Source organism: Cyprinodon tularosa, unplaced genomic scaffold (assembly GCF_016077235.1).
Source record: "Cyprinodon tularosa strain WSP-4 unplaced genomic scaffold, ASM1607723v1 ctg1249, whole genome shotgun sequence".
Classification (NCBI taxonomy): domain Eukaryota; kingdom Metazoa; phylum Chordata; class Actinopteri; order Cyprinodontiformes; family Cyprinodontidae; genus Cyprinodon; species Cyprinodon tularosa.
Window position 1 is genome coordinate 136,744 of NW_024038058.1, and position 11,942 is coordinate 148,685.

Genomic DNA, 11,942 nt, shown 5'->3' on the forward strand with positions numbered 1-11,942 from the left:
GTAAATTTATGTTGTTTGTGTACGTTGGTTAAAAAGCTCATTAAGATGTAAGGAGGAACCTATGTTTTTTGTTCCGCATTTCACATTGTTGCCAATGGGAAAGATTGATTGACACCATTTTTTTTTGCACCTGTTTCTTCAAGAAATTTCACCAGAAAGCTTTAAGACTGGTTTTCTGAGAAAAGCTGTATAAGTTATCTTTATTCCTCTCGAGTTTATTTGCGGCCAATGAGGTATGACTTTGTTTTACTTATGTTTATTTGTGTAAAGCTTTATATTTGTTTTGAGCTAATTTGGGTTCTGTTTCCCTTCTTAGTTCTGACGGCATTTTTGGGGGCTTTATAAGATGTGTCCACAATAAATGGCTGTTAAAAACCAAGGAACGACATTGAGCCTTGATTATCTCGAGAGGAGTAACAATCAGTTTGGTCCTTAGGCTAATAGAAGAACTGGTCTCTTCTCCAGGATTATCTTCAGCCCTTCTTGCTTTGGAAGCATTTGTAGAAACAGAGCAGATCAGGGTTGGGGGGGTGGTTGTGAGGTGTGTTCATGGCCTGTTCTTCCACTACAATGTCGCTCATTTTATTTCTATAGCTCCAGTTTCCAGCATGTGATCTGAACACCCAATAAGGATCATTACCAGCTTATCCAGGAGGAGAGAAAGTCAATAACTGGATGCAAAGTGCTGGTTTTCCTCAGATCTGGTTGATCTGGATTTAGAAAGTGACCTGAGATGACATGCAGCTATAGAAATACACTGAATAACATTGAATGGTCCATGCAAAGCACTGCAGGAATATTGTATGTTTAAATTAGCTGGCAACAGGGAAAAAAATCCACAAATGGTAAATCAATCATAAAGTGCTTAAAAAAAAGGAAAAAAAGATGCTGGAGAGAAAATAACACCTTTATAACATCTCAGCTTTGCATTCGGGCTCAGCCAGCCGATAACAGGTTCTTTACTGCCACCTTCTGGACACTTTCCCCATTAACAGTTATTAACAAAATTGATGTTTTGTTAATTGATGCATCATGTTTTTCATACAGCAGTCTCTAGCAATAAAAATCTAACCTGAAGGTGATAGATGGCAACCACTACAACTAACAATAGAACCTATCACCCATAGAATCTAAAAGTAAAACAAAATTTTAAACACACTAAATCTACAGAAAGATAAATACTTCAGATGTAGACTCTGAAGGACTGAGAAGGAAGGGCAGTCAGGCAAAAAAAACTGGGTTCTTTCATTTAACCACAAAAAAAGGTCAAATTTAGCAAAATGGATCCAGAAAAGAGATCAAAGGAACAAAAACTCCTCAAAATAACCAGAACTAACTCAAACAAATTGACCTGCCTTAATTATTAAAACAAAGAGGAACTTAAATAGTGGCTGATCAGTTCACAGCAGAAACTCACAGCAGGTGAAATTTACACAAACCAAACTAAACCACATGAAGCAAACCCCATCCCCCCCATAGCACTGACATGGTACTGTCCAAATCAGCTGAAACAGAGGATAAATTAAACCAGAATGTGCACTCTCATTTTAAATTACAGCGTAATGGTGATAAACACATTCTAAATAATGAAATGAGTTGTAAATACAACCTTATCTGAAAAACCAATGGAATGATATTTGTTCCCACATCTGTGCGGCTGTAATGTGCAGCCATCCCAGACCAACAAAGAGCAGTCATGTCAGATTTAAAGGCATTCATTTATGGTTAAACATCAGCAGGGGTTGACGTTAAGGATTTTTACCTCTTGCCCAAAGGGCAAGTGACTTTAACATTTCATTTGCCCAGAAACTATTTTTACTTGCCCAGTATAATTTTTGATAAATATAGTTCCTAATATAAATTTTTGTATATATATCAATGAAACATGCTTGTTTTTTTAAATGTTTTTGTAATTCACTGTTTTTTAAGTTTCCAGGTTCCTGGTGTGTATCTGCATGCGTCAGATAATGAACTCACGCCTACATTACCGTGTTAACATGCTTTTCAATCCTTCGTGCACATTTTTTTCAAACTAAACTTTGCGTTAAACTGTTGTGTGCTTGGAAAAATATAAATTAAAATAAACATCTAAAAAAACTTGACAGGTAAAAACTTAAGATACATCACAAGACAGAGGTCAATGTCACAAATGAATAACTTTTATTTTGGAGTCAATGTATGTTTATACAAGATAATATTATTAATATAATGTGACTTTTCTAGAGAATCATTATAATAGTTATTTTATTCAGGGTTTCCACAGTCTGACATCATTTCAGAATTCCCTGACTTTTACTGACTCAGGATTAGTTTAAATGCAGCAACAAGACAATAATAATAACATAACAGGTCACCAATTTAACATGTTTAGCTCTATAACATTTAAATGCACCTCTCCAATATCTAAGAGAAAAAAATTTAATGAACATTTTTTTAATGTATGACCTGCATCACTGTACAGAAGACTGCCATATAATGGCGCTTGCTAGCTTGTTTGCCGTTTTGGTAACTACATCAAAATTACCGCTAGGTGGACAAAAATCACGCCGTCTGGTGGAAAATCACCGGGCTTTTTCAAATCACGTGTACAAAACAACAAAAATGGCGCCAGCAACGCTTCTGGGTCGTTTTCATCGAATGTCTGTGATTTTAAAGTAATTTTGAGTGATAAATCAATTTTTTTTTTTGCGATCACTGCACTCACAAATGCAATGAAATTTGTACTCTCCCAACAATAAAAACTACTGACCCCGGGAGATCAGGCGATGGTTAACATCGAGCACTGGCCTTCGGAGGACGCAGCCCATGAATTCGAGCAGAGCAATAGAGCGGCCATGTTTTCAGGGTCATCCATAGAGCGGGTCATCCATGGAGCGGCCATGTTTTCAGGGTCATCCATAGAGCGGGTCATCCATAGAACGGCCATGTTTTCAGGGTCATCCATAGAACAGCCATGTTTTCAGCTTTATCCATAAGGCAGCCATGTTTTCAGGGTCATCCATAGAACGGCCATGTTTTCAGGGTCTTCCATAGAACAGCCATGTTTTCAGGGTCACCCATAGAACAGCCATGTTTTCAGCTTTATCCATAAGGCAGCCATGTTTTCAGGGTCATCCATAGAGCGGGTCATCCATAGAACGGCCATGTTTTCAGGGTCATCCATAGAACAGCCATGTTTTCAGGGTCTTCCATAGAACAGCCATGTTTTCAGGGTCACCCATAGAACAGCCATGTTTTCAGGGTCATCCATAGAGCGGCCATGTTTTAAGGATCATTTATAGAGCGACCATGTTTTCAGGGTCATCCATAGAGCGGGTTCTTCATAGAGCGGCCATGTTTTAAGGGTCATCCATAGAGCGGGTTCTCATAGAGCGGCCATGTTTTCAGGATCATTTATAGAGCGGCCATGTTTTCAGGGTCATCCATAGAGCGGGTTCTTCATAGAGCGGCCATGTTTTAAGGGTCATCCATAGAGCGGGTTCTCATAGAGCGGCCATGTTTTCAGGATCATTTATAGAGCGGCCATGTTTTCAGGGTCATCCATAGAGCGGGTTCTCATAGAGCGGCCATGTTTTCAGGATCATTTATAGAGCGGCCATGTTTTAAGGCTCATCCATAGAGCGGGTTCTCCATAGAGCGGCCATGTTTTCAGGGTCATCCGTAGAGCGGACATTTTTTCAGGGTCATCCATAGAGCGGGTCATCCATGGAGCGGGTCATCCATAGAGCGGCCATGTTTTAAGGGTCATCCATAGAGCGGGTTCTCCATAGAGCGGCCATGTTTTCAGGGTCATCCGTAGAGCGGACATTTTTTCAGGGTCATCCATAGAGCGGGTCATCCATAGAGCGGGTCATCCATAGAGCGGCCATGTTTTCAGGATCATCCATAGAGCCGGTCATCCATGGAGCGGCCATGTTTTCAGGGTCATCCATAGAGCGGGTCATCCATGGAGCAGCCATATTTTCAGGGTCATCCATAGAGCGGGTCATCCATAGAGCGGCCATGTTTTCAGGCTCATCCATAGAGCGGGTCATCCATGGAGCGGCCATGTTTTCAGGGTCATCCATAGAGCGGGTCATCCATAGAGCGGCCATGTTTTCAGGATCATCCATAGAGCGGCCATGTTTTCAGGATCATCCATAGAGCGGCCATGTTTTCAGGATCATCCATGGAGCGGGTTCTCCATAGAGCGGCCATGTTTTCAGGATCATCTGTAGAGCGGACATTTTTTCAGGGTCATCCATAGAGCGGGTCATCTATAGAGAGGCCATGTTTTCAGGGACATATATAGAGCGGCCATGTTTTCAGGATCATTTATAGAGCGGCCATGTTTTCAGGGACATATAAAGAGCGGCCATGTTTTCAGGCACAGGGTCATCCATAGAGCGGGTTCTCCATAGAGCGGCCATGTTTTAAGGGTCATCCATAGAGCGGGTTCTCCATAGAGCGGCCATGTTTTCAGGGTCATCCATAGAGCGGGTCATCCAATGGATTGAATTTAAAAAGCATCCATTTCTTCCAGAAAAGTCTTCAATATTGTCTTTACGATGTAGTTTAGTATTCTTTAATTATTTAAGGATATAAATAAAGTTTTTTCAGTACCGTAATTACATTATTTTTTGGCGACACGGAAGTTATTCTGTTCGCGCAGGCGCAAATGAGCTGATGGTACAGATCGTGCTACCGGTACGGATCGGGTAGCGACAATCGGGTCATCCATAGAGCGGCCATGTTTTCAGGGTCATCCATAGAGCAGCCATGTTTTCAGGATCATCCATAGAGCAGGTCATCCATAGAGCGGGTCATCCATAGAGCGGCCATGTTTTCAGGGTCATCCATAGGGCGGCCATGTTTTCAGGGTCATCCATAGGGCGGCCATGTTTTCAGGGTCATCCGTAGAGCAGCCATGTTTTCAGGGTCATCCATAGGGCGGCCATGTTTTCAGGGTCATCCGTAGAGCAGCCATGTTTTCAGGGTCATCAATAGGGCGGCCATGTTTTCAGGGTCATCCATAGAGCAGCCATGTTTTCAGGGTCATCCATAGAGCGGGTTCTCCATAGAGCGGCCATGTTTTAAGGGTCATCCATAGAGCGGGTTCTCCATAGAGCGGCCATGTTTTCAGGGTCATCCATAGAGCGGGTCATCCAATGGATTGAATTTAAAAAGCATCCATTTCTTCCAGAAAAGTCTTCAATATTGTCTTTACGATGTAGTTTAGTATTCTTTAATTATTTAAGGATATAAATAAAGTTTTTTCAGTACCGTAATTACATTATTTTTTGGCGACACGGAAGTTATTCTGTTCGCGCAGGCGCAAATGAGCTGATGGTACAGATCGTGCTACCGGTACGGATCGGGTAGCGACAATCGGGTCATCCATAGAGCGGCCATGTTTTCAGGGTCATCCATAGAGCAGCCATGTTTTCAGGATCATCCATAGAGCAGGTCATCCATAGAGCGGGTCATCCATAGAGCGGCCATGTTTTCAGGGTCATCCATAGGGCGGCCATGTTTTCAGGGTCATCCATAGGGCCAAGGGCGCAGATAGCTTGTACGTCAGGGGTGTTCTGACGTACACAGATTCGAATGACCCTCAATCCGTCCCCCCCACTTTTATAAAAAAAAAAAAAAACATATGGCGAAACTCACAGAAAATCAAAAAGCTTTTTCTAATTTACTGCTTTGCAACAACAACATAAAACAGTCAGATCATAGACGGGCAATCGTTTTGTTTAACTGCAGGCTGCCTGCGTCGTAGAGATTCAAATCTAAAAGTTATCCTGTCTCTGGCATTTACGTCTCGAGCCTGGTTTCCATGGTTACTCAGACAGACAGTAGTGGCGGGACAGTTCCCAATTCCGGAGTCCGGACATCAACATGAGGCCAGCCAAACCGAAAAAACAGAAAACAATTGCATCCTTTTTTCGAAAAGCACCAACTGTAAGTAAACTGTTCATTGCGGTATCATATCACCTTGCATTTTTTTGGTTGTCTGTTCGATGTCGCCGTGGAAAAAAGAGTGGAGACGGTCAGTGAGAATAGCGTGAAGAGAGGTGCCAATGTCATAAGGCGGGAGGCAGGGGGAATCGACTGGCATTTATTTATTTATAATGAAATCGACTGTTCCGACTTTTTCTGGAGTTGTTGGGGGTCTTTCAGAAATATGTAGGCTACAGTAGGCTACTTGAATCCGTATTTATGTCAAGCCAAATGGTTTAGGTTGTTACAGGTTGAATCATGAGAAAAACGAACTTCAAAGCTAGACAAATTCCACTACACAGGGGCGGATTTTGGAAATTTTGGGCCCTAGGCAAAGACAGGCATGGGGCCTTCTGAATTGAGAAGACAACATATAGAACAGACCCATTATACAGATACAGAAATTTTAATAGAATAGAAATTTGAGGATGTCATGTATCTTCAAGTTTGTCCATGTCACTGTAACTCGGAGGAAAGAATCTCTCTCTCATATATATATATATATATATATATATATATATATATATATATATATATATATATATATATATATATATATATATATATATATATATATATATATATAATGTGTGTGTGTGTATATATAAATAAATAAAAGGTGCATGTCACAGGAAAGACTAGTGATGTTACAAATATGACAATTGCTTAAACTACAGAACAGTAAATTATTTAATCTATAATTAACGTGGCCCTTAACATCCCCAGCTGTACACAATAACACACATTAAAGCAATGTTAATACAAAGCTGTAAAGTAGAGTGAGACGTTGATAATAACTTCCTTATGTTTTTTGAATGTATAAATTTAATTATAAAGGACTAAAACACCTAAAACTTATGGGTGATTTTACAACATTTAAAAGCCTGAGATTTTACTGAAATTGGGGCTACTGGGGCTCACTGGCCTTAGATGTAATGAGCGAACTGGAAGTGCTGAATACATCGCTCCAAAAAAGCACCCAGACATTGGAGGGCATGGTCTCTGCAGTCTCAGTTGTCCAAGAGAGTTTACGGGACAAAAGAAAGCCAGCCCACTTTGAGGCAGTCTTTAAGGAAGCAGTGGATATGGCTGAGAAGCTGTCTCTAACACATAGGCCCCCAAAGAGATATTCTGGGCCAGCACCTGCACACAGGCCAGAATCTGCTGTGGAGTACCACAGAGTGGAGTTCTACAGAGTTCTTGACAAAGTAGACACACAACTTTCTTCATTTGAGGCCATTTATTGAAAAGCCATGTAAAGTACTTATTTACAAATTTGTTTTTGTATATATGTAGGCTTTGCTGTTCGTGTTTCTGTGTGTTTACAGCCTGCACTTAAAGTCAGTCCATGTTTAAATAAAACCTTTTTTTTTTCACACGTCATGTGGCATGTTTGGTGAGTACTTGGTACCAATACATGTTATTTTCTTGCAATGATGGGCAATTAAGATTGATGGGTTGTCATAGCTGAGTAATAGCCAGTAATAGGGCTCAGGATCCACGTTGCATTGTGGGACGTCGCAGCCATATTGACTGCTACGCAAACGTAAGCATAGCTCTGACACAACGTTGTTGTTGAAAGAAGAGACAGAAGTAGAGAGAAAAAAGATGTTAAAATCCCGAAAAGGATCTAGAATTTACCGGGACACATTAAATAGAGAAGCCAGGGACCGGTATGGTGACAAAATCAGCATTGTTAATCATTTGGATCCATATAAAGTTCCAAACAATGAGTGGAGCACCAATGAGTGAGCGCCTATACTTCAAAACAGTTCCCAAGCTACAAGTCCCTGGAGTCTCATGTGCAGTTCATGAATGGATGGGTTCAGGAGCTGCAGATCATAAAGCCAGCAAACAGTGGGAACACAGTAATCCGTACGAAGGTAAGCTGTGATCAGAGGGGCTCTGGAACCTGCTAGTTTAGCAACTGCTAACCGCTAAGGCTAACAACCACTCACGCATGTAATGTACTTTTAACTAGCTGCTATGTGTTTAAAAGGTGTAGTTAGTAACGTTAACTGCCAACCCTCCGGGTTTCTCGCGTATTTGAGCCTTTTCCCGCTGCCGTTTTTATTATTTTCCCGTAAAAGATCCCAACTTTGAAGGAAAGAAACACTGTAGGCTATAAAATAAAACCGTGCATCTTTAACTTACCAGAATGAAAATGCAGGGAACATACTCTCATTGACATCGGAATACTGTGGAAAGTTATGTTCGGTCGTCTTACAGCCGCGATCCAAGCTAGCCGACGACTCTTTATCTCTGACGCTTGGTCTCCATGGTTACGCCTCCAGTCAGGAAAGCGGTGGAAAGTTAACCCATTTTCTATGTTTCCATGGCGATCATGTGTTGAGCTGTTACAGCCCACAATACAGCAACGGTTTACCATGGTTGAAATCAAGTTAAGGTGAAATTAATCAAATTAAAACACGGCTGAGAGGGAGTACAGTACGCGGTAGTCATAGGCAGTAGTCTGAGCTGCTGTAAAAGACGCATTCAACATGGCGGCGACGCGAAGTGCTTACGTCACGATGACCAAGCCCTATAGTAACTGTCCCCCACAGTTTCAAAAACCTATCTGCGCCCCTGCATAGGGCGGCCATGTTTTCAGGGTCATCCGTAGAGCAGCCATGTTTTCAGGGTCATCCATAGGGCGGCCATGTTTTCAGGGTCATCCGTAGAGCAGCCATGTTTTCAGGGTCATCCATAGGGCGGCCATGTTTTCAGGGTCATCCATAGGGCGGCCATGTTTTCAGGGTCATCCATAGAGCAGCCATGTTTTCAGGGTCATCCATAGGGCGGCCATGTTTTCAGGGTCATCTATAGAGCAGCCATGTTTTTAGGGTCATCCATAGAGCAGCCATGTTTTCAGGGTCATCCATAGAGCACGTCATCCATAGGGCGGCCATGTTTTCAGGGTCATCCATAGAGCACGTCATCCATAGGGCGGCCATGTTTTCAGGGTCATCCATAGAGCAGCCATTTTGTTTTCAGTCTTTATTCGGATCAACTGATGGTTGATTCGAATAAAGTTCTGTGTGACGCTGCGCTCAGAATGATTCAGAATGACTTTATTAATGCCTGCTGGGAAATCCTTTAACAAACCAAGAAATGAAGTAAAGAAAGGAAGGAGAACCCCCCATCATTTCCTTCTGCCTTGCCTGCCTCTCTGCATGATAGCTGCCTTTGCATGGAGTTCATCTGAGCCAGAGGCAGGAGGCGGCCTGGACCAGCCCCGCTGGGGAGGGCGGAGCCACGGAGGAGGTCTTAACTCCAGAAGGCTGCTCCCCTCCTCACTGCCAAGGTGCGGGGCTCAGCAGGAGCAGTAACAGGCCGTGCACATGCTGGGACCATCATCAGCCCCCCCCCCCCACCACCACCACCCTAAAGGAGAGGAGCTAGCAGCTCTACCAGGAACCATGACTTGTTGTGACTCTGAGGTCCTCTGAAGGAGCGAGCATCCGTGAACGCGCTTGGACTGGACCGCACGGCCCGCAGGATGCAGCACCCGCTGGACATGAGCGCGCATTACTACCCGCCGGACGTGCAGCCGGACCACAGGACGCACCGGTACCGGAGCTTCATGATAGAGGAGATCCTGACGGACCCCCCGGAGAACAAGGCGTCTGCACCGGCCGGGGAGCTGCTGAGGTTCGGGGTCCAGGCTCTGCTGGCCGCCCGGCCCTTCCACAGCCAGCTGGGTGAGAACCGGAGCGAACACGGACTCAGTGTGAGCCAGAAGCTTAATCAGTTATTGATTCTGATTTAATCTAATCCTAAATGGAGATAAATGTTCAAAAGATTTGATTTTATACTTTATTTTCAATTAGAAAAAATGCAGAAGGTCTCATTAAAAACGTTAAAATGATTAAACAGCTTCTGGAAGAGATAGATCTAGATGGTCAAATAATCAAAACTTCAGGTGTAAAATGGCTCCATGTTGATTCACAGAACATAGAACTAGAACCTCCTGTTGTAACATCACTGACTCCTATATCTCTCTCCTCCCGGTCCTCCTCCAGTGCTGAAGGCCGACCAGGCGGGCCTCCTCAAGCTGCCCCTGCCCCCCCTCTCCTGCTCGCTGGGCAGCCCGCTGCTGTCCGCCCCTCCGGGCCTGCAGGTCGGCTCCGCCGGACACCACCTCCCTCTGGACCTCCACCTCCGCGAGAAGCTGGAGGCCGGAGCGGACGGAGGCGGGAAGAGCAAGAAGGGCCGCCGGAGCAGGACGGTGTTCACCGAGCTGCAGCTGATGGGCCTGGAGAAGCGCTTCGAGAAGCAGAAGTACCTGTCCACCCCCGACAGGTGATGCTCCCCAGGAAGCTCTGCTGGTTCGGCGGAGAAAAGAAAATCTAGTTTAGTTTGATCGGAGGAAGAAAAATCAAACGGTTCGGTTCTGAACATCCAGAACCTTCTGGGTAGAAATGAGCAGCGGAGGTTCTGCTCCTGGTTTTATCTAAAAGATTTATCTCATTTTATTACATTTAAAAATAATCTGAACATGATGCAGAATCATCAGATAGTAAATCTGATTTATTTATAATAATAACTGTTAGAATCAATCATGGTTAAATAATTAATTATTTAAACTGCATAAAGGTTCAAACCTAAAGGTGATTATGATTAAAACTATAAAATTAATTATTGGAATTATTAAACTCATTAGTTTTCATTTTGATCAAATATATTTTATTAATGCTAAATGCATAAACCTTTAAAATAATCTATAAAACTCTAATAAATATTTATCATTTAATGTTTGCGTTGAAATGACTGAAGTTAAATTTATTTATATTTATAAACCTGCTGCTGATCATCTCACTGGTTTTACTGGGATTCTCTACTGGTTCATTTTATTTGGTCAAAAATCCAAAAAGATTTAGCATTAATGTTTTAATTGTTTTTATTTTTAACATGAATAAATGTTAGTATAATGCTTTAATTTTTTAAAAATTTTAACGTGAATTAATTTTAGTATTAAAACTTTAATTAACATTTCATGGCAGCAGGGCTGTTACAGTAACTACATGTTCTTTAATAGATCAATGATTGTATTATTTCTTTAACTGGGAGGTGAAATAAGGAGAGCTTAGAAAACACAACATAGAAAAGTTCTGTCGTTTCTGATCTTTGCAGAATAGATCTGGCTGAATCTCTGGGCCTCAGTCAGCTGCAGGTTAAAACTTGGTACCAGAACCGGAGGATGAAGTGGAAGAAGATTGTAAGTCTGGCTCTGCTGCTTTTTAATCTAGAAGATTAATAATAATCTGCTGATAATAAGGGGGGGCCTCTCTGCTCGCAGGTTCTGCAGGGCGGCGGTCTGGAGTCCCCCACCAAGCCTAAAGGCCGACCGAAGAAAAACTCCATCCCCAGCAGCGAGCAGCTGACCGAGCAGGAGAGATCTGCTGCAGAACTGGAGCCAGCGGCCCGCTTTGACCAGGAGGACTGAAGAACTGGAGGACAGGAGGACTGGAGGACAGGAGGACTAAAGGACTGGTGGACAGGAGGACTAAAGGAATGGAAGACAGGAGGACTGGAGGAATGGAGGACACGAGGGCTGGAGGACTAAAGGACTGAAGGACTAAAGTGGACTCTATGTGAGCCGCTGCAGAGGGGTTAACCCCCCCATGATGGACTCGGTGCTTCTGAGGAAGGAAGGAATCTGTGCAGTAGGTCTGTTCTCCTGCTGGATCGGCTCTGTCTGCATCCCTTTATGTATCCGCCATCTTTAATTATTAAATATATTTTCAGTAACTTCGGCTCCTTTCATTGGAAACCAGAATCAGCTGCTAACTTCACATGATCCCAGTTTAACCGGCAGAGGAGACCAGTCTGCTTTACTGGGGCCCAAAAGATCAGAACCAGAACCGCCCCAATGCTTTGTGCTCTGCACAGAAAGGAGGAGATTATGATGCAGAACCAGAACCCAGCAGAACCAGAACCCTGCAGAACCAGAACCCCGCAGA

General features: G+C 43.1%; 1 protein-coding gene across 1 annotated transcript; it reads left to right on the forward strand.

Annotated features, from left to right (window-relative positions):
* The first annotated feature begins 9,326 nt into the window (after positions 1-9,326).
* On the forward strand, positions 9,327-11,437 carry barx1 (BARX homeobox 1). Its single transcript, XM_038276477.1, has 4 exons — positions 9,327-9,680; positions 10,002-10,281; positions 11,113-11,197; positions 11,279-11,437. The coding sequence occupies exons 1-4, from the start codon at positions 9,479-9,481 to the stop codon at positions 11,423-11,425; spliced, it is 714 nt and encodes a 237-aa protein (XP_038132405.1). The 5' UTR covers positions 9,327-9,478; the 3' UTR covers positions 11,426-11,437.
* Positions 11,438-11,942: the final 505 nt, after the last annotated feature.